This window comes from Benincasa hispida, chromosome 12 (genome assembly GCF_009727055.1).
Source record: "Benincasa hispida cultivar B227 chromosome 12, ASM972705v1, whole genome shotgun sequence".
Taxonomy (NCBI): Eukaryota; Viridiplantae; Streptophyta; class Magnoliopsida; order Cucurbitales; family Cucurbitaceae; genus Benincasa; species Benincasa hispida.
In genome coordinates, this window is record NC_052360.1 from 62,606,220 (window position 1) to 62,633,706 (window position 27,487).

Consider the following 27,487-nt stretch of genomic DNA (forward strand, 5'->3'; position numbering starts at 1 on the left):
TCCTTTTTGAAGTGGAAACTCGTAGATTTCCTCCCACTGGCTATGGCTCAGTAAAAGTGAGATGATCCATGTCCACATTTGGTTTGTAAGGGGAACCCTCCGAACAACAACAATGGCGGTCCAAGCTCTCATTTGGATCTCGCCATTACTGTTGTTGAATGTTCCTCCACATCGTTGAGTACCATCGTCCACATCGCACACTGCCAGTAACTCAATTTCTTCCTCACAAACCTAACTCTGTTTTTCTGCTGCGTTGCTCTTTAGGTTAAATCTATGCCAAAAGCAATTCCCCTGTCTTCTGTTCGTTCCTGTTCTGTTATTTTATTTCTCGTAAGTGAATCGATAGGTAGCGATAGCGGATTCGCGCCACTAGCGGAACAAGAAAAGGATGCTCCTCTCTTGATATTGATCCGTCTAACTTCTTCAAGGTTGTCAGGTTAGAGAAAATGCGGTTAAAGCAATATTGATTTTATATATTACATCATCTCTCTTTTCGCTTTTGTCATTCTATTTACTACGTTTATGTCTAGTCCCGAATATTACAACGAGAAAAGTAAATGGTTTAGAGAGAAATTTATTTTTAAATTTCATTCGATTGAATCCTAAGTGGACTTGATACTGAGTATTTGAAATTCATGCACCTTCTAAGTTCTAACATTGGGATTTAATGATTACAAAAGACTGAATCATTGAGACTCAATCATTATGTTTCAAGAATTCAAAGCCCAGATGGCCAGATCATTATATTGCAAAAAAGAAATGTATTAAAGAAAACATTAAAGAGCCCAAGTATGAAGACTAGTAATGTGATCTAACTTAGACTATACTACATCTGAAAATTTTTTTTAGTATTGATCCTCATGAACATTAACCATTCAATACCCGAATGGTAAAGTGAGGAGATAATGCCGCCCCAACGAAAAAAAAAAGTTACAAAAGCTTTGGACCTGTTTCAAGGCCACCAATGCAAAGATGGAACTGTACATTAAAACAATGATATGGAGCACCACCATATCATTTCTCTTCCCTGCTCACTCTACTGGAGTGACCAACCTCCGCAGAGAATTTGGAAATGTGAAACTTACATGCTTCTTTTTTATGGATCTATTCTTTCTTTCATATTTGAAAGTCTCATTGTCTGTATCTTATCTTTGTCGTCTGGGTCCTCTCTCATGTTTTTCAGCTTCCTTTTTGGTCGTTATAGCATGGCCCTTTCTGGGTCTCCGGTCCTGTAAATTATGATGAAATATGAATGAGTTGAGGTTAAGTGGTTAACTAACGCTGCTAAAGAATTAATATTTTGAGAATGAAAGCAACCTGTCGAGGAATTGGATATTCTTCAGACTCGAGCATTCGGGAAACTTGGCTCATCTTAGGCCTTTTATCAGCATCTGGATCCACACACCTCAAAGCAGTCAAAAGAACTCGCTTCAGTTCACTAATTGATGGCTTTCTCTCTATATTTGGATCTACCACCTCTTCTGACCGTTTGCTTCCTACCATCATCTTTAGCCAATCCACCAAATTTACCTGCAACCAAATTCCAAATTCCAGAGTTTGTTTGCAAACCATTTCACATTATCCAAACATGTAAAACTAAACTATCTGTACTGCCAGTAAATACCTCATGTGTTGGGCGACCATAATCAACAGGGTCTCTTCCAGTAATTGCTTCCAAAAGTACCACTCCAAAACTATAAACATCACTCTTCTCATTTAGAAGCCCAGATTTGGCATATTCTGGTGCCACATATCTATGATGAGAAGAAAACATAATATTTTATCCCCCAAACATAATGTGGAAGCAGCAGCAGCGAATTAAGAGTAGATGTTTGTTTACTCACCCAAACGTACCCATAACTCTGGTGGTAATGTGACTCTTCCCAGCACCGAGTAATTTGGCCAGCCCAAAGTCTGATAGCTTTGCATTAAACTCATCATCAATCAATATGTTGCTTGCCTTGATATCTCGATGCACGATTTTTGGCTCGATTGCTTCATGCAAATATGCCAGCCTGAAAAAACATTAGAGATTGGAATCCTGAGTGCAATGGAGAAAAGAGAGCCAAATGACCAAATGAAGGTTGTAGACTCACGCCTTAGCAGTACCAAGGAGAATTTTGATTCTTGCTTCCCAAGTGAGATATCCATGTTCACATAGAGCTCCGTGAAGCCACTGCTCTAGATTTCCATTATCCACATACTCATATACTAGTATCCTGAAAATATCTACCATTTAGTATACAACAATCAAAGCTACCTAGTAAAGGAACAATCAAATGCAGTAGCAATACCTGTGGGTTCCTTCAATGCAGTATCCCAGCAGCCGAACTAAGTTCTTATGCCGCACATGCCCAAATGCTTCTACTTCCACTCTGAATTCCCTTTCTGCTTGTCCTCTACACAAGTTAAACCCCACATTACATTTACGAGTTATACTTATAGCCAATCTTTGTATGAAAGCTCGGTTTCTTATCACAAGAGTTACAGCCAATCAATAACATACTCAGAAAATACAATATTAGTTAATGGAACAAACTTACAAACTTAAAAGCTTTTTGACAGCCACAGGTGTCCCATTGATAAGATGGCCTCGATAAACAACTCCATATCCTCCCTCCCCAATTATATTATCGTTTGAAAAATGCATGGTTGCAAGTTCCAGGTCTCTTAAGGTGAACCAGTGACCCCATCCCAGTTGTGAGAATTCTGGGAGACCAGCAAGTGGTGAAGGATCCGGTGGTATTGAATCTGAGGGTCTATGCAAAACACTTGCTTCCTTGCTTCCTTCTCCAGAGCCAATAGCATATATCTCTGTGTGATCAACTGAGCCTGATACGCTGTAATCATATGCCTTGTTTGAATATAGAAGAACTTTTTCTGATTCCGTGTCGAATCCGTCTTGGGGGAGGGAGCCATGTTGGATTGGTGTAACTTGATCCACTCCAATCTCCTTGATTTCCTTAGATGCAATGGAAATACGGTTTAGGGGAAGCATGCGACTTACCCTTCTGGACTTTCTCCGTGAAGTAACACATATTGATAACACCACAAGAACAATTACAATAGCCACCCCCACTAGAATTCCAGTAAACACCCATACCTTCATACCAAAAACAAATGTCTTTTTGGAAAGTGTTGTGTTTAGATCAGGCGCCATTTCTTAGGACTATGTGGCTACTGCGACGTATATAGCGATGCGCTTCTACTCGTCGTTAATACTTTTAGTGGAGGTTTTTGGCTTTTAGCAATACGTTTTACGCGTCACTGAAAATGAATTTTCTTGTAGTGTAAGTTGTACTTGCAGCCAAGTGAATGCTTCCAGTCAATGTCGCAGACTCTGTTACTGGATGAGTCGAAAAATGAAAACAATGTATGTAGTTTCTGGACTTCCTCTCCCCAGATGAACCGACATTTAGTGCAGCCAAGTAAAAAAACTCCCAATGTAGAAGGCTGAGAATTGTTGATGGAAATCCTGCCTAAGCTTAGATTCTAGGCTTTCTCCTTAGATTAAAGGAGTTAAGAGAAAGGGAGAAGAAGAAAATGGAATGGTGGTGGGATAGAATGGAGTTTTCAGTAGTAGGTAATCAGGAAGGAGGGAGGAGAGAGGGAAATTGAGCTATGTCTTTGCCTTGGTTTTTACATTACACTCAGAGAGAGAGAGAGAGAGAGAGAGAGAGAGTGGCATCAAATCAAACACAACATCTTCCCACCTTCCTTTCATTGCTGTATCTTCAAATTTGTTTCTCTCTCTCTTTTTAATTATATTTTTTTGGATAGAGAAAATCTATCAGTTCGGAAGATGGCAGACAATGGCAGCAGAACAAATTAGAATCGGTTTGGTTTAAAGTCCTGTTCTATATTAGAATTTGTTTTCATTCTGATGGTTAAATATCTACGTATTCAATACAAATTCAAAGTAGATTTCTATTTTAAATCATAATATCAAATAAGTTGGCCTAAGATTTAGGCTATAAATTGCAAAAAATACAGTATTAACTTTGTCCATGGTCAAAAAAGGGGGAAAAGTACAAATCTTGCTCGTTAGTTAATTTAATTTAATTTAATTTTTGAGGAGGCTCTCTATCTTGTTCATATTTTTTTTGTAAAATCCTTAGAGAGGAGAAAATAGTTGTCCATGATCTCGTAGCTTTGGTATTTGGGTCTTTTTATTTTGGGGAGATTTCTTTCCTCCCTATGTTTTATCCCCCATCCTCAGGAAGGAATGTTGTTTGGCCGTTAGGTTGGGTTGAGTTTTATAAATTTATGTCTAAAAAAAAAAGGAGAAAATACATTGTAGTTATTAAGTTTTGAATTTATTTCTATTTGGTCACTTAAAATTTTAAAAGGTTAAACATTTAATAAATAATTTAGGTTGAATATAAAGATTTGAGGAGAGTGATAAATTTATGTTTTAAATGAAAGGGTAAGTGATGAATTTAGAAAGCAGAGGAAGAAAGGGATGGGTATTTATGTAGAGTTTGAAAGATGAAGAAAGCAAAAGATTAATAATAGTAAAAGGAAGGAAAGGGCGTGGGTTGGAGGCTGAAAAGACGGGGCAGCAGCGTGAAATTGCCCATTTACTTACCCAATTCTTTCTCAATGGCTTATTAGAAGGAGACTACATAACAATAGAAAAAAAGCTCTTTTTTGAAATGGAACCAAAATATTAAGTAATATTATTTTAAATGATAAAATCGTCAAAAATATTTATAAAATAATAGTAAAATATCACAGTTTGTTTTCTATCTATATCACTATTTATGTCTAATCATAATACAGACACAAATAGTAGTCTATTACGGTCTATTACATATGAATTGTGATATTTTGATATATTTATAAACATTTTGGTTCATTTTTTTTATACTTGAACAAAGTTCAAATATTAATATATTTTTTAAAATTATTATTATTAGTCTGCTTCCATAAAAGTAAAGTATCACCGTCCTTGCTGCCTACTTTTGTTCTGTTAGGATTAGGATGGATTTATGCCTGCTGCTTGCCTTCCTTAATCATTTAATTAGTCTGTTTATAATTGGACTGGGGCATTCTTCATTAATTAATGCCATATTTAAATACACTATTTTGGTCCTTTTAACTTTAATTATTTTTTTTAAGAACAAAACAACTAAAGAAAACTTAAAAAGTCACGTCCCTAGGACAACAACTAATTGTTTTGGGCATTTCTGTATATATATTTTGTCTAATATCTACTTGTCACATGCATATCTCTAATATGTAAGACTTGAAATCATGTTCACATGTTAGTATACATTCCAAATTTATTTCATCAATTATTAGAAACAAAGTGTCAACTTTAGCATAACTTGATTAGTATAAACTTGATTATTACTCTTAAAGTTTGGGGTACAATCTCCCACCCTACATGTTGTAGAAGAAAAAAAAAGGTTAGAAACAAGTCTAGTGTATATATATTAAGTTATTAGATTATGATCAGGTTGTCGTATAAATTCATCATCAAAACTACAATAGATAGTTCTAATGGTCAATAAGTATCATGTAAGCCATACAAAACTTGAAGGGAACAAGCTCATTTTTTTTCCCTTTAAGGAAGAACAAGTTTAAGTTGTGATGGCTAAAGCCACTTATTTGAAATTTTTTAAAATAATTTTTGAACTACTCTAAAATATCATTTTTTTTTCAAAAACTTCATTATTTAAGAACTTAACCCCGAATTATAATATTAACCAAAGGTAATAGGGTCAAGTTATATTGAACACTTGAATTAAAATAATGTATATAGATATACACTTCATGGAACGTGAGTATAGATAGATAAAGGTCAAGCTATGTTGAACACTTGAATTAAAATAATGTATATAGATACACACTTCACGGAACACAAGTATAGATAGATAAAGTATATATTCGGTCTAGGTATGTATTTGTTGTACTTTTGGAAGAAAAATTGCATACTTAGCCGGTATTTGGCAAGAATCTTTCACCCATAGTTTTGTTAGACAGAGGCGGAAGTAGAAGGATAATAGGGATTTTGTTCTGTTTTTTGTTGCCTCCATCATTGAGCTGCGTCTTGTCGGTAGCCTACAACCACAACCTTGGGTTGTTTGTTTATTACGTGGCTTTGGATTTTACCATTCATCAACAAACACACGGTCAATCTAACGGCGATAAAAGCCTTTACTTAATTAAAGGTTTTGATCTTTGCCATTTATGAAGAGGACAAGGAAACTGTTGGAATTTTGTTGGATACTTTTCCTTTGCTTGAACTATGAATCTATGATATACCTTAATAATCCTTTTCCCCCCCTCTTGTAATGATTACAAGTAAAAGATTTAAAATATATTTTTGGTCCTAAGATCTTAGGTTTCCATTAGATTCTTAAGTTTCAAAATATTACACTTTTAGTTCTTTAGTCTTGAGCTTGATTCCAATTTAGTCTCTAAATTCCAAAATACTATAATTTTACATTTGATTTTTGAGTTTTGTTTCAATTTGGATTCTGGGCTTCAAAACTTATGCTTTTAACTTTTAATTTTTCACTATATACTCACTTTTAGTCATTGTCGCTATTGTTTATGAATTAATTTAAAATAATTTTGAAATGAAAATTTAAAATCATGATGAAAAATAGTGAAACTTAATTAACTATAATTCTTTTAAATTCATTAATAGACATTAAAATTAAAGATAGAAAATTAGTATTAAGTGAAAGTTTGAGGTTAAAAGCATAAGTCTTGAAAGCTAGAGATCAAATTGAAAGAAAACTCAAATCTCAAGGTAAAATTGTAACATTTTGAACTAGGATTAAGTTGAAACAAAGTTCACATTTTGAAACCTAGAAGTCAAATAAAAATTAGACCCAAAATCTAGGGATAAAAAATCTATATTTTTTTTGGGAATTAGAGTGTGTGGCGGAATTTGAGGTTTCATTCTGAAAAAATGACAAAACCACCTAGGAATAAGAATTATGGCAACCTATGTGACATGCACATGACCACAATTTTCTAAATCCTTGATTTGCCCTTGTCTTGTTCGAAGATGTTGTTGATGACAAATTTATATTTGAAATATCCATATATTATTAAACCTTATTTTATCCATATATTTTATTCAAATTTCTATATTGTTTTCATAATTGTATACATACATTTTTAATGAATTAGTTGTATATTTCTCACATTTTTAATAAATTAGTTGTATATGTTATTTTTTTTTATACTATTTTAACATTTTGGAAAAAGAAATATCACTTCCTAAAAAATGGTTATGCATTAATTGCACAAGAATTCTTGCTTATTGTCATAACTTTTGTTACTTAAAGGTTTTATCGGTTTAGGTTTTTTTGTGATTTCTTTAACAATCTACTGTTTTTGTTATAACTTTACATGATTTGATTTAAAATAAACTAATTTCTTCCTCATTTTTCCCTAAGTTGAAATTTAAATTTATTTTTAATATAAAAATTAGGTTTTGATAACTATTCTATGAATTGATTTAAAATAGACTAATCTCTACCTCATTTTTGTCCCTTAATTATTCAAATTGGCTATTTGTTTCGATTTGATTTAACCACTTTTTGAAAATATTCCGAATTAATCGATATTTAATTTGTTTATCACCATTTGAATTTGAATTTATAATACATCTTTTTTTAGTTTTTATATTATTTTATTCATTTTTTATTATTCTAAATTCGGATTATTTTTTTTTTTATTTTAATTAGGATTTTACAGAATATTTTATACATATTATCATCTAATAAACTGTATAATATTTACATTTGATCATTTTTTATATTTTTTAGTTACCTTTTATTCATTATCATCTTATTATATTATTACATCAGTTTGTCTTTTTGACAAACAAATAAATATTCACTTTTGTAATCTTATTGTTTTTACTATGCCTCCTCAGTGAGTTAAGCTTTTTTCATAGGTTTAAGTTTGTGTGGTTGATGAAGTTATAAATACAGTGTATTTGTTGACGCTTATGAAAATGGAATTATGAATACAGTGTAATTATAAATAAACGAACTCCCTTCTTGTCCGAATTATATTTGAATTTATATTAAACTTATGGTTTTTTCTCTCCAATTTATATTTAAATTTATTTTTTATTATCAAATTTGATTTTATCTAACTAACTTTTGATTTATTTATATGTTTGTTACAAATTCAATTGTATCTAACTATTTTTTTTTAAAAATTATTTTATACATATTGTTATCAAATTAATTTGATTTTTTTTCTCTTTATATTTTTGATATTTTCAATTTTTCATATACAAACATGTAAAAATGACTTGTTGAACCTAAAAAGAAACATATAAATGAGAATTAAATTTTAAATGTTTGAAACATGTGGGTGTGTTGTTGAATGAGAAATTTTGGACCAATCACAAGTTGTCACGTCATTTACTAAATTAATGACGAAATTCCAAATCACTAAATTTGGGCTCAATAAGGAGTTGACATTTGTCTTGAATTGAAGTTGAAGACAATTTTTGATGATGCTACATGGTTTTATCATGAACGTTGAATTAAGATTAATTTGGCCCAATTTGATATTATTATTTGGGTCAAAGTCCAACTAAGCCTAAAAATAGATTGAATTTGACCTCAAATGTCAAACAGGCCTAAATCCAATTAATTGGGTTCAAAGGCTGGACTTAAAGGCCAGACCCATGGATCAACCAAGCCTAAGCCCACCTGTGAACTCTATAAATGAAGAAGCTCTCCTCATTTGGAAGGATTAGCAATTCTGCATTCTAAAGAGCTGAATTCTCTACAATCAGAAGACTCTTTGACTCATGAAACTGACTACACTTGAAGACTGAAGTCATTTGGAGATACAAACATTCTGAAGACTGAAGTCCTTTGAAGATATAAGCATTCTGACCATGCTTAAAGATTGAAGTCCTTTGAAGATACAAACATTCTTCCAAGACTCGAAGCTTAAGAACATCCACACGCCCCATTTCTAAACATTTACGCACTCAACCAAAAGAAAATCAGAGGATCAAGTACTAGAGATCGAACCACATCGTATTAAATTAACATCAACATCAACACTAACTTAAGTTCAAGTCCACGAGACAAGTTTCTCCAGAAGTCTCGTGCAAACACTGACAATCCAAGAAGATCAACAAACCTAAAGGTCGATCGTCCCAGAATATCATCAAGTCCAAAGATCGATCATCTAAGAAGATAAACAAGCCCAAAGGCTGATCGTCCAAGAAGATCAACAAGCCCAAAGGCTGATCGTCCAAGAAGATCAACAAGCCCAAAGGCTGATCGTCCAAGAAGATCAACAAGCCCAAAGGCCGATCATCCAAGAAGATCAACCAGCTTAAAGACTATAGTTTATTTTGAAAGCATCAAAATATTATGTATTAGAGATTGTATTCACTTTTCACAAAATTAATACAAATACAAAGTTCAAGTTCCACGAAATAAATTTCTATTGAAATCACGTGCAAACAAATTGACACGTCCGGTGGGACCTCTCTACCTCTCATCTCTTTCTCGTCATCCAAGTCGACAAATCTACAAATGGAACCAAAGAAAGCTTCATCTAAAGCTACCGTCGCAAGCAACACTTGCATAAACTTTGTCACCACAGAAAAAATCTGGGACCAGTTGATGGAATCTTCTAAAGGCGAGATCGCCATAAGAGAAAATCCTTTGTTCGACAACCATGCTTCTGCTACTGATCTATCAAAGAAAGAATCACATTTTGATGTAGTGTCTGTCATGATAACTGGCGTAACGACTAAGTTGACCATGACAGAGATGGAGATAAAGATAAATCTCCTGATGAAAGCGGTAGAAGAGCAAGATCATGAAATCGCTGCTTTAAGAGATGAAATACAGGCTCGAGAAACTGCTGAGTCGAGTTAATCTCCAGCTACGAAAGCCAATGACAAAGGAAAGACTGTCTTGCAGGAAGACCAGCCGCAACAATCTACCTCTGTCGCCATCGTGTCAATTCAACAGCTACAGGATATGATTACAAACTCCATAAGGGCTCAGTATGGAGGACCATCACAGTCCTCCTTTATGTACTCCAAGCCGTACACCAAGAGAATCAACAACCTGAGAATGCTAGTTGGGTATCAACCTCCAAAGTTCCAGCAGTTCGATGGAAAAGACAATCCAAAACAATATGTTGTACACTTCATTGAAACCTGCGAAAATGCAGGAACCAGAGGAGACCAGCTAGTCAAGCAGTTCGTCCGTACCTTGAAAAGAAATGCTTTCAATTGGTATACTGATTTGGAGTCAGAAGTGATTGATAGTTGGGAATAGCTAGAAAGTGAGTTCTTGAACCGCTTCTACAATACAAGGTGCATTGTTAGCATGATGGAGCTGATGAATACCAAATAGTGGAAGGGAGAGACAGTCATCGATTACATCAACCAATGGAGAGCTTTGAGTCTGGATTGGAAAGATAGACTCACTGAATTATCTGTAGTAGAGATGTGCACTCAAGGCATGCATTGGGAGCTTTTATACATCCTACAAGGGATAAAACCTCGTACGTTTGAGGATTTGGCAACACATGCTCATGATATGGAGTTAAGCATCGCCAACAGGGGAACTAAAGATTTCCTAGCCCTTAAAGGGAGAAAATACAAGAATGAATCCAAGGGCACTGAAAAGATCGTGAATAGTGCCACAAAAAAATCTATGGTCGTTCATGTGACCCTGCTGAAATTTTCCTCCAAAGGAAAACAAACAAAGTTTGAAAGAAGGCACAATAAGTGCGAGAAGCGTCGTCTAACCCTTAAAGAAAGACAAGAGAAGGTTTATCCATTCTTTAACTTTGATGTGGCAGATATGTTGGAGCAACTGCTAGAGAAGCAACTTATTCAGATACTGGAATGCAAACGGTCGGAACAAGTAGGAAAAGTAGATGATCCTAACTACTACAAGTATCATTGGGTCGTTAGTCACCCAATTGAAAGGTGCTCTATGCTGAAGGAACGAATTTTGAAGTTGGCTTGTGAAAAGAAGGTTGAGCTAGATTTGGATAAAATAGCTCAGACAAATCACACTACAGTAGCGGCGACTTCAAGTATTCCACACTGCCTGTGTTCCATGCTCAAAGACAAAGCCTAATCCAGTTCGTTGAAGATGACAACGAAGGTTGGATAGTTGTGACTCATCGAAAAAGAAGACAACCAAACTCCACCTAAAAAAAGTCGCGTTCCTATCGAAGCTATAGAAGAAGGAATAAGACTTATAAAAAGAAAGGCAAAAAGATGACATGGAAGCCTAAGCCTGCTAAGATAGAAGACAAGGACTTTCTTCAATTCCGACGGTCGACAACTTTGGCAAAATTTCTCCCAATAAGCTTTCTCAATAATCATCCAGAAAAAGTATCAGAAGTTATTGCATGTCACATTGTCGGCATAGTGGAAGTTGATAACAATCATATAACTGTCGAAGAAGTCAACGACTCAGAAGAATTGAAGCAAAGAACTTCTGTCTTCGATCGTATTAAGCCTTCAAGTGCTCGATCTTCAGTCTTTCAAAGATTGAATATGGCCACGGTAGGAGAAGAAGACCAGTGTCTAACAACTATTTCTACTCGAACTTCAGCCTTTAAAAGGCTAAGAATATCTACATCAAAGAAAGATCGACCTTCAGCATCTGCTTTTGATCGTCTCAAGACAACAAGCGATCGACATTAAGGAAGGATGAAAATCTTAAAGGCGACGCCATTCCATGAAGAAAACAATAGTGAAAAGATTCACAATCGTGTCCCTTCACACATGAAGAGGAAATTTTATGTTGACATAAGTACAAAAGATTCCTTGATAGTGAAGCCAAAACTCATCATATTGACGAATCCTACAAATGAAGAGGATGATCAAAACCATGATGAAATAAGAGCTTCTGAAGTTTAAATGAAGAAGCTCCTCATCGCAAGAGCCTAAACTGCATGATGCTCCTAGCCCGCATGAGCTTAAAATGTGAACGACCCAAAAAAAAAAAAAATCTTTGTACGAACTACGTTATGACTTGATCCCTGCCATTATAAAGGGTACGTAGGCAACTTAAAGAAAATTAAGTTAAGTTGCGTATAAAAAAAAAAAAATCTTTTTGAACTACATTATGACTTGATCCCTATCATTATGAAGGGTATGTAGGCAGCTTGAAAGAAACTGCAAGTTCCATCCAGTTAAAAAAAAACTTGAATAACATCATGATTTGATCCCTTTCTTTAAAGGTACGAAGGAAACTTATAGAAATTTAAGTTTAGTCCATCAGAAAAGGGTACCACAATCGCCTAAGTATGATACTACAAGACTGATGTTGATCATCCCCGTTAAAGAATGACACTCCAGATTGAAGATGTTCATCCCTATTGGGGGAAACACAATAAATTGAAGATGTTCATCCCTCGTAAGGAGCCAACACAGTAAATAAAAGGCACACACTTGGAATGCGCTTCGCTTCCTCTTTAAAATCAAACTTAAATGCTCCTCCATCTTCAAGTTCAGAGGCTTCGTCGATGCTCTTCAATCTTCAAGTTCAGAGGCTTCATTGATGCTCCTCCATCTTCAAGTTTAGAGGCTTCATCGATGGTTCATCTTCATGCTCAAGCCTGGAGGCTTTGCAATGCCATCTTCATGCTCAAAGTTGCGAAGTTGAGCTCAATGTGAAGATTCATCGATGCTTCGTCAAACTCAAGTGCGGAGGATTCGCCGATGTTTCAAGCTCAAATGCGCAGGATTCACCGATTCTTCAAGCTCAAGTGCAGAGGATTCGCCGATGCTTCGTCAAACTCAAATGCGGAGGATTTTTTGATGCTTTGTGCAACTTAAACGCGAAGGTCTCGTCGATGCTTCTCCATCTTCAAGTTCAGAGGCTCCATCGATGCTGTTCCATCTTTAAGTTCAAGATTGGTGTGCGTGACCCCACTTCCATCTTCAAGTTCAAAGTTGGTGTGCATGGCTCCACTCCGTCTTCAAGTGTAAGGTCGGTGTGCATAGCTCGGCTCCATCTTCAATGACTCGGTCTACAAAATCATGCACAAATTCGCTTTGTCTCCAAAGTCTGGCGTGGTTCGCTTCATCTCCAAACTGATGACGCGACTTCACTTCATCTTCAAAATCGTGGTGTGGCTTCGCTTCATCTCCAAACTGATGGCGCAACTTCACTTCATCTAAAAAATGTTTGCGCAGTTTCGCTTTATCTCCAAAGTCTGGTGTGGTGCGCTTCATCTCCAAAGTTGTGGCGTGGCTTCACTTCATCTCCAAACTAATGGCGCGGCTTCGCTTCATCTCTAAAGTCGCGGTACAGTTTTGTTTCCTTTCAAAATGTTGGTGCGGCTTCGCTTCATCTCCAAAGTCGTGGCGTGGTTTCGTTTCGTCTCCAAACTGGTGACGCGGCTTCACTCCATCTCCAAAGTCGTGGTGTAGTTTCGTTTCCTCTCCAAAATGTTGGTATAACTTCACTCATTCTCTAAAATGTTGGTGTAGCTTCGCTTCCTCTCCAAAAATGTGGGTGTGGTTTCACCTCATATGCGAGATCAAGTTTGGTTTGCCTAGCTCTACCTCATATGCGAGGAAAACTCTAGTCCGTCTGGCTCTGCCTTGTATGCGAGATCGACTCTAGCCAACCTGACTCCGCTAAAAAACTTGATGGAATATTCTTCTCATCTTCAAAATTTGATGGCATATCCGCCTCATCTTCAATACTTGATGACATATTTCCCTTATCCTCAAATTTTGATCAAGGAGTAACATAATAAGGCAGATTTTTATGGGATCCTCCCTAGGGTGATCGAATGGGAGAGTTATAAGCCTTTGCGGGGCCCCTCCCATGACGATTAGGATGCAAGAGTAGGCAAGATGAGGCAAACCTTTTCGGGATCCGCCTTAGAGTGATCGAATGGGAGAGTTATAAGCCTTTGTGGGGCCCCTCCCACAACGATCAGGATGTGCGAATGGTGCTACAAGGTAGACCTTTTCGGTATCCTCCCTAGGGTGATTGAATGGGAGAGTTGTAAGCCTTGGCGGGGCCCCTCCCATGACGATCAGGATGCACGAACGGCGCTACAAGACAGACTTTATCGGGATCTGATGCGTTGTTTTATGAGGTGAAAATATGGAATGAAATGCGGTGATAGAATTGCGTTGAGCAACAAGTTTTCTCAGTGGAATCCAAGTATAAACTCCACTGAGTTTTCTGGTAAGTCCAGGGTCAAACTCAGGGACTTGGGAAAACAATATACAGTGATAATTTTTCACGAAAACTTTGCGGTAACCAGTAACTCAAATAGTTGTTTGGTGTTGTTGGTTGCGGTAATGAAATATTAAATGCGGCAGATTTGAGAAAAGTTTGATTATGTGATAGATGCAATGAGTATGCGGAGGAACGGGTTGAGGAGGTCTTTAGCTAACGTTTCTTGGGAATGCATTAGACTATGCGATCATGCTACACTCATGCAACAACAAATCATTTTCCAATGCAAATGCGGTGCTCCTAAGTTTAGGACGCATGTGTTGAATGCAAAAATGTCCATAGAGCTTATTCCTAAGTCTCTACTCTTTTCCTATGAAATGATGCAAGATGCACACAAAGACAAGATGACAACACACAATCATATCCTATCTCTAGGATGTATGCGATGCGTTAATAGCAAACAATGCTTATTCCTAAGCTCCTATCTCTTGATTATGCGTTCTAATCTGACTCTCCCGAGCCTAGATTCTAACCTGACTTTTCCAAGCCTAGATCCTGTCCTTAGACTACCCTCCCGAATATCTCTAATGGACGAATGAAGCATACATAAAGATAATTGCATAGAATGAAGATCCCCAGTTATGCTAGCTAAATGCTTCTCAACCCATTCAACAGATTTAACTACTCATGCACAATAAACAAAGAGTGAACAATTATAGAGAAGTAAATTCCATTTCTATAAATGAGTTTGAATACAAAATAACAATGGAAGATAAAGGTAGAAAGCCTGGTAGCAATCCCTTGCTGCCCAAGGCTTTTACACTGGCAACTCTATTCGGTTCAAAAGATATTCTTGCTTCCGCAGGAGCTGGCCCTCTCTCTGATCTTGATGCTTCCGGCATTCTCTCAAGCTCACTAGAACAATCTATCGACACAACCTTCTTCTCTCACTTGCGCCTTAAAAGAAAAGGAAATCTAAGAACAAAGCTACTCTAACCATGGCAAAATTCTCTAACTCTTCAAACTTGCTGAACCCCTTTTCTAAAGGATGCTTTCGGTATTTATAGAGCCTCGGGGTGAAAGGCGACTTCTCTCTTATGGTTTCACAGATGGGATGACTTTGATTCTCTGACTGATGCGCCGAATATTTTTCACTGAAAAACTGAGTGTACTTGTTATCGTTAGTGGCTTGTTAACTTAATTCGGATTCGATCGTCATCAGTTTTCTGTCCCATTGTGATTAATTATGCCTTTTACCCAGATGCGCCCACCAAGTTGCACCTGCTCTATGCGGCAATCCTTCTTGAGCAGATGTTTGTGAACACAAATTACCACAAAGTCTTGCGGTAATGCTGCACTCGACCGTTGATTTCTTGTGATCGCGCTTTTCGCCTTGCGTCAATGTATATTCTACATAAAAATACAACAATTAACTGTTTCTATGCGATGAATGCATGCGACCACAATGTTATGAACTTAATGTTTTTTGGATGCAATCTAACATATTTTATCAATGCAAACCTTCATTGTTTAATAACTTAGCACTGTAATAACGTGCATTTCTGCCCGTTATCACACCCCCAAATTTAAACAATGCGTGTCTTCAAGCATAAGCTAAAGATTTCCTTTAGAAAGTCGACAACAAATCTCTTTTCCTAAATTTCTCAAAGATACTTCATTCAAATCCTATACACCAAAATTTCCTTAATTCTTATTCAAGTCTCCTCTTAAAATATTTCTAAGACCTAGGGATCGCAAGCTTATCCTTCAAAAGGACTTTACTAGATTCCAGGATATCACATGATTTATTTAAAAAAAAACTTTTTCACTAGGGTGTTAAATGATTTTTATCCTTGCATATTTTTTACATTATTATTTTTTTTTCTTTTCTGACCTTACGCTGATCCAAGTGTCTCGCCTTTGTTTTGGCTTGTCCTTATGTGTGTTATGCGGACATCTAACTACGAGCAATGCGCTCTTTCTCAGACTAAACTCATACCTTTTTGGCAGCGGAGTTGCAGTCATTTATTTATGCGTTGATCCTGGCGACTTACTTTCATTTTGGCTTGCCCCCACGTGTGTTATGTGACATCCAACTACGAGTAAGTGCCCTTCACAAGTTTAGTTGATAATGGAATTGTTATTCTCAAAATTTTCTTCTTCCTTTTTTTTTCGTGAAGCTAAAAATAGCTAGGTCGAAAATAAATACCTTAGCCCCAAATTTAAAATACGGCAATGTCCCCATTGCTAAAAGATTGAAAGAAGTCATGCGATGTTCTTAGAAAATTTCGTAAAGAGAGTTTGTAAGAAAGCAAGCTGACCACTAATTTCTAGAAATATTTCATGAGGTGACTTTTTTAAGATTAAGTTGACTCTAGCATATATGAAAAAAAAATAGAAGCATGTGTTTCATCATTGAAATCATAATTGACAAAGAGACAGCATGCGGTGGCTTACTAAATGTATCCATGTTAAATGATTGCGGTAATCAAAGAGGATGCGATGATAAAACTTTCAAAATTAAAATGCGATGCGATAGTGCAAAATTTGAAATAAAGTTAAGGAAGAATAAACCCCCAAATTTGCATTGTCGCCCGCGTTGTTTGTTGACGTATCCTGCTTTGCGGCGATCTTCTTCTTTTGGATTGCGGTGACGAAGTGAAATTTCGTTTGCAAAGAAACATCGAGAGGGTCAAATGATAAAAAAAGTTAACAAATTTTTTCTCGCCATTTTTTTTAGAGAAGTAATGAAAAAGATATGCCATAATAGGTAATAACAAGATTTGATGCAGAATGATACTTGAAGCGTCATAATAAAGAGAGTTCATGAATTATAAATAAGCAAAAGGATACTCCCGAAGACTTGCGCCCCAGATGATGTTTTTTACCGCATAGCCTGCTGTCATGACACCGTTTTGCTCATTCTTTGTATATTTTGGTATTTTCATATGCTTGCGTTCTCCACTCATCAAGTTTGACCAGTTGTAGATTTCTTACATCCCCTGTTGCTTTTAAATCAAAGTTAAGCTTCTTCACCGCACACAGCGTCTTATGCTCCGGCTCCAATGGCAAATAACATGCTTTACCAAATACCAACGCATACGGAGACATGCCTATCGGTGTTTTATAAGCAATTCGGTATGTCCACAACGCATCGTCTAATTTTGTTGCCCAATCTTTTCGCGAAGGCTTTACCACCTTCTTCAGTATCAACTTAATTTCTCGATTGGACACTTCAGCCTGACCATTTTTCTGTGGATGGTATGTGGTGGCCACTTTGTGGAGGATATTATATTTCAGCAGCAGATTCTTGACAAGTGGGAGCCTTCATCACTTATTATGGCACGTGGAGTGCCAAAACGCGTGAAAATATTTTTCTTCAAGAATTTGGAGACTACCGTCGCATCACTTACGACGCATGCTATTGCTTCTACCCATTTGGACACATAGTCGACGGCTAGCAGAACATACTTGTGACCATTCGAAGGTGGGAATGGTCCCATGAAATCAATGCCCCAAACATCGAATAACTCTAGTTCTAGAATGATATTCATGGGCATCGCATGTTTCCATGAAATTTTACCCGTGCGTTGGCACCAATTACACTTCATTGCGTAGTCTCTAGCATCCTTAAATAATGTTGGCCAATAGAACCCACTTTGTAAGACTTTTGCTACAGTGCGCTGCCCTCCAAAGTGTCCACTATATTGTGAATCATGACATTGCGATAATATGCGTTGATGAGCAGCCTCTGGTGCACATAGTCGCATAACCTGGTCAGACCCCCTCTTATACAAATTCGGCTCATCCCAATAATAATATATGCATTTATGTTTGATCTTCATCTGTTGGTGGTAGGTATAATCTTCAGGAAATTGCTCGCACACCAGATAGTTGACTATGTCAGCATACCATGGTAATTCTTCGATCTGAAACAACTGCTTATCTGGAAACACTGCGCTCACCTCTGACTCCTTGCGATCAACCTCAGGATTCTCCAATCTGGATAAATGATCCGCAACTTGGTTCTCCGTTCCTTTGCGATCAACTATTTCCATATCGAATTCTTGAAGGAGGAGAACCCATCTAATTAGCCTCGGCTTTGCGTCCTTTTTTCTCATTAGATATTTTATCGCCGAGTGGTCAGTATGGATGAGCACTTTTATTCTCAGCAGATATGCTCTGAACTTTTCTAACGCAAATATTAACGCAAACAGCTCTTTTTCTGTGGTGGTGAAGTTAGTTTAAGCAGGATTTAATGTCTTACTTGCATATGCGATGGGATGCAAGATTGTTTTTCTCTTCTATGCTAGTACGGCTCCCGTCGCATACCCGCTTGCATCGCACATTATTTCAAAAGGAAGTGTCCAATCTGGCGTGAGCAAAATGTGTGTAGTCGTTAATAGTTCTTTAAAATCATGAATGCGTTGGGGAAATTATCATCAAAGTCAAATTTCCTATCAGCTTCCAATAACGGACTCAACGGTCTTGCTATTTTTAAAAAATCCTTGACAAAACGTCTGTAGAATCCGACATGCCCGAAGAAACTCCTTACAGCCTTTACATTTGTTGGAGGTGGGAGTTTTTCAATTGTTTCTATTTTTGCTTTATCCACATCCAACCCATCCCGAGATACCTTGTGCCCCAGCACAATGCTTTCTTTTACCATAAAATGGCATTTTTCCCAGTTAAGTATGAGATTCGTCTCCTCACATCTTTTCAGTATCTTCTTTGGGTTGGCAAGACAAACTTCGCATGTGTGCCCATAGACAGTGAAGTAGTCCATGAAGATTTCAACAGAGTCCTCAAGATATTCTGAAAAGATGGCCATCATGCACCTTTGGAATGTGCTCGGCACATTGCAGAGGTCGAACGACATGCGGCAAAAAGCAAAATTTCCATATGGGTAGGTGAATGTGGTCTTGTCCTAATCTTCTAGAGCAATCATAATCTTGTTATACCTGGCATACCCATCTAGAAAGCAGTAGAAGTCATTTCCGGCTAGACGATCTAGCATTTGGTCAATGAACGATAGAGGGAAATGATCTTTCTTCATTCCCGCATTCAACTTGCGGTAGTCCATGCAAATACGCCACCCGGTGATGGTTCTTTGTGGTATCAGCTCATTATTTTCGTTTGGGACTACTGTCATGCCACCCTTTTTTGGCACGCACTGCACGGTGTTGACCCACGTGCTGTCTGCTATCAGATAAATAATGCCCGAATCTAACCACTTGATGATCTCCTTTTTAACGACCTCTTTCATCGTAGGGTTGAGTTTGCGCTGATGTTTGATCGATGCCTTGTGGTTTTCTTCAAGACGAATTTGGTGCATACAGTATGCGGGGCTAATTCCTCGAATGTCTGCAAGCGTCTAGCCAATCGCCCGCACATGTTTCCTATGAATGCTCATCAACACATTCTCCTGGTCTTCATTAAGCTTAGAGGAAATAATGACTGGCAACTTTTCATTCTGCCCAAAAAATGCATACTTTAGGTCATTCTGAAGGGTCTTCAATTCCATTATTGGTGGTTTTACTAAGGACGGTTGCGTTGTTTTTCTTTCTTTCTTTCTTTTTTTTTCCGTTGGCTCTTCTTCTTGGGTTGCGATCATCTCTTCTTCCTTGTTTGTTTTTTCTATGATCGCATTACATGTTGCAATGGATGCGCTTGCATCCTCATCTTCATTTTCATTGTCTGGTCTTTCTTCTTCATTCAAACTCTGGTCATCATCAGATTCATTCAGGTCTTCGTCGTCAGGAAACTTCATGGCACGGATGATGTTGAACTTGAGCTTCTGTCCATTTATGTTCAAAGTGATCTCTCCTTCGTGCACATCAATCTGGGCACGACCTGTTGATAAAAATGGTCGCCCCAGGATGATGGGCACATCTTTGTCGGCTTCGTAATCTAAGATGATTTAGTCTGCTGGTAATATAATTTTGTCAATGGTAATTAGCACGTCCTTCACCTCCCCTTCTGGATGCACCAGAGATCTGTTTGCAAGTTGGAGAGTCACGGTTGTGGGCGCAAATTGCCCCACATTCAGCTGCTTAAAGATCGACAGAGGCATCAAATTGATGCTGGTTCTAAGGTTACACAATGTTTGCTCGATGTACAGTCCTTCAAGGGAGCAAGGTATAGTAAATCTCCCAGGATCGCTCATCTTCGGTGGAATTATTGATTTCGAACTCTATGTTAAAGCCACTATGGAAAACTTACTAGTGCCCCTTTTCTTAGTTACTATAACCTTCAGAAACTTCGTGTATGCAAGCATCTTCTTAATCGCTTCACTGGACGGACTATTAATATGTAATTGTTTTAACATAGTCACGAAGCGTTGGTATTGTACCTCGTCATTCTTTTTCTTTCCGAGTCTCTGCAGGAAAGATGGTAACTGTACTCTCACGGTCCCATTCTCTATTGGCTTTGAGGTGGATGCAACTTCTGGCTCTATCACTTCTTTTTCCCCTTATTCTTCTTGAGTCATCACAATCTCAGGTTCCAACGCAATGGGAGCCGTCCGGCTAGGCTCCTTCCTTTCTCCCTCCACAGTTTTTCCACTCCGCAATGTCACGACTTGACATTGCTCTTTACCTGATCCCTCCGGGTTCCATGGGAGTTCCGTTGAACTCGACAGGGCCCCTTGTGGTCTGTTCTTTAGCTCACTCGCAATCTGGCCCATATGTAATTCTAGATTGCGGATGGACGTCGCCTGGCTCTGAAGCACAGTTTCGTTTTTCTTGATATACTGCTTCCGCAAGCTTTCAAAGGAGGAAGTTTGCAATGGTTGCGAGCTACTGGCTTGACTGCTCGTCTGACCGTTATTTCGTGGGAAGAATCCAAGTGGCCCTTCTTTTTGCGCCACATATGCTGCTGATTCTTCCATGCAAAGTTGGGTGGTTTCTCCACCCGGAGTTGTAGGTGTTAGAGAATGGATTATTTTTCACAAAGTAAATAGACTGTGAGTTCTGTGGGCTTTCTTTCATTGCGTGTCCGTCACCGCAAGTCGCACACCTTGCAGTGTTCTGATTAATTGCGTTTACTTGCCCATTTTGCGGTGTTGGGCTGTTGATCGCGATTCCTTGAATCAGGTTCATCATTGCGGTCATCTGATTCTGTAGTGAAGCAATAGCACCATTGTTTGCGTCGTTATCCTTGATTCTCAGTCTCTGATCGCTCTCTCTCCAATTCTCGTGATTTTTAAAGATGCGATCCAAGATGTTTTAGCCTCGTCATACGTTTGTCTAGCAGACCACCAGCGGCTGCCGCATTGGCAGCGGTCTCGAAGTAGGATTTAAACCATGATAAAAGATTTCCATTTGAAGGAAGTCTGGCAACCGTTGTATGGACAGTCCCGGATCAACCTTTAAACCTCGCTCAGGCATCGCTGAGCGATTCGTCCATGTCTTGTTCAAAATTGATTATTAGTTTCCTTCATTTAGCATTCTCAGTAGTGGGAAATATTTCTTCATTAAACTTCTCTACGACCTGTTCCAATGAAGTGATCTCTCCTAGCTCGAAGGAATATACCCATTTTCTTTTCTGATCACACAGAGAAAATGGTAAACAAAGTTAGTCGAACTTCTTCGGCAGAGATGTTCGAGAACACAAAAGTGTTGCAGATTTCTATAAAGCTACGGAGGTGGGCGTGCGGGTCCTTGCCATGTTGTCCTCCGAATTGTCCTGCAGTCTGGATCATCTACAGCATCGTCGGTTTCATTTCGAATCGACTTCCATTAAGGGTAGACCTTATGATTTCTGGCGAGAAATCATAGAGGTTTGGCGATGCATAGTCTCTAATGGGCCCATTACGATCGTTTGCCAGTAGAATTGGATTCGCCATGACGTTGTTTTCGTTTGGTGCTCCGTTTTCAGGCTACTCCGCCATATTTTCTTTATTTGGTTGTTGTTGTTGGCGGCTACTTCTTAGTCTCCGTCTGAACGCCCAATCTCCAAGTCGTAATTCGCCAGAGATTGAGAGTTTGCAAAGAAATTAGAAAAATTACCGTTAGCACACTGATTTGCCAAAGTCCCCGGCAACGGCGCCAAAAACTTGATGCATTGTTTTATAAGGTAAAAATATGTAATGAAATACGGTGATGGAATTGCGTTGAGAAACAAGTTTTCTTAGTGGAATCTAAGTATAAACCCCTTTGAGTTTCTTGGTAAGTCCAGGGTTGAACTTAGGGACTTGGAAAAATAATATGCGGTGATAATTTTTCACGAAAACTTTGTGGTAACCAGTAACTCAAATAGTTGTTTAGTGTTGTTGGTTGCGGTAATGAAATAAATAAATGCGGCGAATTTGAGAAAAGTTTGATTATGTGATAGATGCAATGAGTATGTGGAGGAACAGGTTGAGAAGGTCTTTAGCTAGCGTTTCCTGGGAATGCGTCAGACTATGCGATCGTGTTACACTCATGCAATAGCAAATCATTTTCCAATGCAAATGCGGTGCTCCTAAGTCTAGGATGCATGTGTTGAATGCAAAAGTGTCCATAGAGCTTATTTCTAAGTCTCTTCTTTTCCTATGCGATGATGCAAGATGTACATAAAAACAAGGTGATAGCACACAATCATATCCTATCTCTAGGATGCATGCGATGCGTTAATAGTAAACAGTGCTTATTTCTAAGCTCCTATCTCTTGATGATGCATTCTAATCTGACTCTTCCGAGTCTAGATTCTAACCTGATTTTTCCAAGCCTAGATCCTGTCCTTAGACTACCCTCTCGAGTATCTCTAATGGACGAATGAAGCATACATAATACAAGATAATCACATAGAATGAAGATCCTCAGTTATGCTAGCTAAGTGCTCCTCAACCCATTCAACAGATTTAGCTACTCATGCATAATAAACAGAGAGTGAAAAAATACAGAGAAGTAAATTCCATTTCTATAAATGAGTTTGAATACAAAATAACAATAGAAGAAAAAGGTAAAGAGCCTGGTAGCAATCCCTTGCTACCCAAGGCTTTTACACTGGTAACTTTATTCGGTTCAAAAGATATTCCTGCTTCTACAGGAGCTGGCCCTCTCTCTGATCTTGATGCTTCCGGCACTCTCCCAAGCTCACTGAGCGATCTATCGGCACAACCTTTTTCTCTCGCTTCCGCCTTAAAATAAAAGAAAATCTAAGAACAAAGCTACTCTAACTATGGAAAAATTCTCTAACTCTCCGAACCTACTGAACTTCTTTTCTGAAGGATGCCTTCGGTATTTATAGAGCCTCGGGGTGAAAGGCGGCTTCTCTCTTATGATTGCACAGATGAGATGACTTTAATTCTCTGACTGATACGCCGATTATTTGTCACTGAAAAGCTGAGTGTACTTGTTATCGTTAGCGGCTTATCAAAATAATTCGAATTCGACCGTCATCAGCTTTCTGTCCCATCGTGATTAATTATGCCTTTCACCCAGATGCACCCACCAAGTTGCGCTGGCTCTATGCAACAATCCTTCTTGAGTAGATGTTTGCGAGCACAAATCACCGCAAAACCTTACGGTAATACTACGCTCGACCGTTGATTTCTTGTGATCGCACTTTTCGCCTTGCGTCAATGCATATTATGCATAAAAATACAACAATTAACTTTTTTTATGCGATGAACGCATGCGACTGCAATGTTATGAACTTAATGCTTTTTGGACGCAATCTAACATATTTTATCAATGTAAACCTTCATTGTTTAATAACTATGCACTGTTATAACGTGCATTTCTACTCATTATTAGGATCCTCCCTAAGGTGATCGAATGGGAAAGTTGTAAGCCTTTGCGGGGCCCTTCCCACAACGATCAGGATGTGCGAACGGTGTTACAATGTAGACCTTTTCAGAATCCTCCCTAGGGTGATCGAATGGGAGAGTTGTAAGCCTTTGTGAGGCCCCTCCCACAACGATCATGATATGCGAACGTTGTTACAAGATAGACCTTTTCGGGATCCTCCTTAGGGTGTTCGCATGGGAGAGCTGTAAGCCTTGGCGGGGCCCCTCTAATGACGATTAGGATGCACGAACGAAGCTGCAAGGTAGTCGGTGATCGAAGGAGGGGGTTATAAGCCTTTGCGAGTCCCCCATGACGATCAGGATGCACGAACGGTGCTACAAGGAAGACCTTATCAGGATAAGGTGATCGCATGGGAGAGTCGTAAACCTTGGCGGGGCCCTTCCCATGACGATCATGATATACGAACGGTGCTACAAAGTAGACATTTTCGAGATCCTCCCTAGGGTGATCGCATGAGAGAGTTGTAAACTTTGGCGGGGCCCCTACCATGACGATTATGATGCACGAACGGCGCTGCAAGGTAGTCGGTGATCGAATGAGGGGCTCATAAGCCTTTATGGGTTTCCCATGATGATCAGGAAGCACGAACACGGGCATGAACAAGGATACAATAGATAGACCATGCCAAGGTCGTCCTTATGTGCACCAAAGACGGGTTGGTGAGATTAAAAAAAATTGTTTTGTTGTGCTCCTTTGGTTGCACTGTAACTCCTACAAAAAAATAGTAAGGGGGCGAGTTAGTAAAAAAAAAAAGAAATAAAAAAACATGTGAAAAAAAAAGTGTTGGAAAAAAAAGGGAAGGAAAAAGAAAGAAAGAAAAAAACATTGAAAGAAAGAAGAGGAAAATGAGAAAAAGGAAAGATTTAGAAGAAGAGGAAAATGAGATAAAGGAAAGATTAGAAGAAGAGGAGGAGAGGATAATGAAGGGGTTGATTCCTAGGTTCCATAACAAATTAGCTAATCTAGATCAAATAAAGATTTGATTCAAAATATTAGATTTTTTTATTAGATTTCCTAATTTGATTATATCCTAATTTCAAATTAAATTAAACAAATTCTCTATCTAATTTGATTTTATTAGATTTTTTCCTTAAATTTACCTTCAATTAAGATTTGGACATAATCCAAATTTTATTCAAAATCAAATTTAAATTATGGATAAAATCACAAATTAAAATTTGGCCATATTCCAAATTTTATTCAAAATTAAAATTTTCAACATTGAGATTAAATTGTAAATAAAATCTCAAATTAAAATTTGGACATATTCCAAATTTTATCCAAAAATCCAAATCATCTACTTTTATCCTCAAGCCAAATTTAGGATAAAATTTCGAATTAAAATTTAAGCATATTTCAAATTTTATCCCAAATCTAAATCACCAATTCAAGCCAAATTATTAAGGATAAAATCTCAAATTAAAATTTTGACATATTCCAAAATTTTACCTCAAATTCAAGCTAAACTTATGTGCTAAATTCATAGTTTGACTACACATCAATTGAGGTCAAATTCAAGAACAAATATATTTGGATTTTAATTCCAACTTTATATTTTTTGAGATTTATTCACCCATATATGTGCATAAATCTCGAAAGGGGCATTTGTTGAATGAAAAATTTTGGACCAATCACAAGTTGTCATCATTTACTAAATTAATGACGAAATTTCAAATCATTAAATTTGAGCTCAATTAGGAGTGGACATTTGTCTTGAATTGAAGTCGAAGACAATTTTCGATGACGCCACGTGGTTTTATCATGGCCGTTGAAATTTGGCTCCATTTGATATTATTATTTGGGTCAAAGTCCAACTAAGCCCAAAAATAGGTTGAATTTAACCCCCAAATGTCAAATCAAGCCTAAATTCGATTAATTGGGCCCAAAGGCCAGACCCATTGATCAACCAAGCCCAAGTCTACCTGTGAACTCTATAAATAGAGAAGCTCTCCTCATTTGGAGGGGTCAACAATTCTGCATTCTAGAGAGCTTAGAGGGAATTCTCTACAATCGGAAGACTCCTTGACTCATGAAGCTGACCACACTTGAATACTGAAGTCTTTTAAAGATACAAACATTCTTCCAAGACTCGAAGCTTAAGAACATCCACACGCCCTACTTCTAAACATCAAGCGTACACATTCAACCGAGAGAATCAAAAGATCAAGTACTAGAAATTGAACCACATCGCATCAAATTAACATCAACATCAATACCAACTTATGTTCAAGTCCACGAAATAAGTTTCTCTAGAAGCCTTGTGCAAACACTGATCATTCAAGAAGATCAACAAACCTAAAGGTCGATCGTCCCAGAATATCATCAAGCCCAAAGGTCGATCATCCAAGAAGATAAACAAGCCCAAAGGCCGATCGTCTAAGAAGATCAATAAGCCCAAAGGCCGATCGTCTAAGAAGATAAACAAGCCCAAAGGCCGATCGTGCAAAAAGATCAAAAAGCCCAAAGGCCGATCGTCCAAGAAGATCAACAAACCTAAAGGCCGATCGTCCAAGAAGATCAACAAGCCCAAAGGCCGATCATCCAAGAAGATCAACAAGCCAAAGGCCAATCATTCAAGAAGATCAACCAGCTTAAAGACTATAGTTTATTTTAAAAGCATCAAAATATTATGTACTCACTTTCCACAAAATTAATACAAATACAAAATTCAAGTTCCACGAAATAAATTTCTCTTGAAATCTCATGCGAACATGTGTATATATATTTTTTTTCAGTTTATTATTAATATTAATAATAACAATATTATTAGTATTCTTATTATTATTATCATAATTGTTATTATTTATTAAAAGAAGATAACAAAAAACCCTAAATCTCATTTTCTTCATCTTCTTCACTTAGCCATCCCAAAAATCTCATTTTCTCCTTTGCAATCTCATGTCTTCGATCGTTGGTTTTGATCGTTGGTTCAACAACTCTTTCTTGAATTTTATCATCTTGGCTAGCTTTTAACGACCACCCTCACCAGGTTGTCGATCTTTTTTCACTTGCACACATATTTTCTGCTTTTGTTTATACTTTAAACTTCATTTTCAACAATGACGTTCTGGGATTGATAGTGTTTAAAGTTGGCTTTCAAGATCCAATGAGCAAAATAGTCACAGGAAATGAAGATGATGTGACTCCCTACAACTGGTTTGGTGTCAAAAGCAATCATACTTCCAATGGTCACATCGTCATAAAGTTGCAATTCCTTCACATATTCATTTGCCAACAACTTTACTGGTAAAATCAACTTTGCTCTTTCTCATCTTGGAGGAAGTCCATTGTTGTATACATCCATAAGTTTCTAATGATCCTCATGGACTGCTCGTCATCTTCCCTTGCATAAAAGATCATATTGGATGATTTTTAATTTTGCTTCTGGAATGTTTAGATCTATGTATTTGTGGTTCTGGAATGTCTAAGTAGGCTGTATTTTTCGTATTCCTATTATTTTGGAAGGAGTGTATCTCTACATTTTTATTTGTACTTAATTATGTTATTTTAGAA

The 27,487-nt window shown here is 37.6% G+C and overlaps 2 protein-coding genes across 2 annotated transcripts; one reads left to right on the forward strand and one right to left on the reverse strand.

Moving 5' to 3' along the window:
• On the forward strand, positions 1-27,487 carry LOC120068192. The gene is made up of 3 exons (XM_039019899.1): positions 1-56; positions 265-436; positions 26,941-27,487. The coding sequence occupies exons 2-3, from the start codon at positions 274-276 to the stop codon at positions 27,222-27,224; spliced, it is 447 nt and encodes a 148-aa protein (XP_038875827.1). The 5' UTR covers positions 1-56; positions 265-273; the 3' UTR covers positions 27,225-27,487.
• LOC120068189 (probable receptor-like protein kinase At5g18500) lies at positions 713-7,172 on the reverse strand. The gene is made up of 7 exons (XM_039019897.1): positions 2,544-7,172; positions 2,295-2,399; positions 2,097-2,219; positions 1,845-2,015; positions 1,625-1,754; positions 1,318-1,530; positions 713-1,229 (listed from the first exon to the last, which is right to left on the reverse strand). The coding sequence occupies exons 1-7, from the start codon at positions 3,158-3,160 to the stop codon at positions 1,146-1,148; spliced, it is 1,443 nt and encodes a 480-aa protein (XP_038875825.1). The 5' UTR covers positions 3,161-7,172; the 3' UTR covers positions 713-1,145.

Coding starts and splice junctions, on each gene's coding strand:
- LOC120068189 (XM_039019897.1), bottom strand. CDS start 3,160: ATGGCGCCTGATCTAAACACAACACTTTCCAAAAAGACATTTGTTTTT. Junction 2,220..2,294: donor TGCATTGAAGGAACCCACAG/GTATTGCTACTG, acceptor AGATATTTTCAG/GATACTAGTATATGAGTATG. Junction 1,531..1,624: donor ATGGTCGCCCAACACATGAG/GTATTTACTGGC, acceptor ATTTGGTTGCAG/GTAAATTTGGTGGATTGGCT.
- LOC120068192 (XM_039019899.1), top strand. CDS start 274: ATGCCAAAAGCAATTCCCCTGTCTTCTGTTCGTTCCTGTTCTGTTATT. Junction 437..26,940: donor AACTTCTTCAAGGTTGTCAG/GTTAGAGAAAAT, acceptor CATCTTGGCTAG/CTTTTAACGACCACCCTCAC.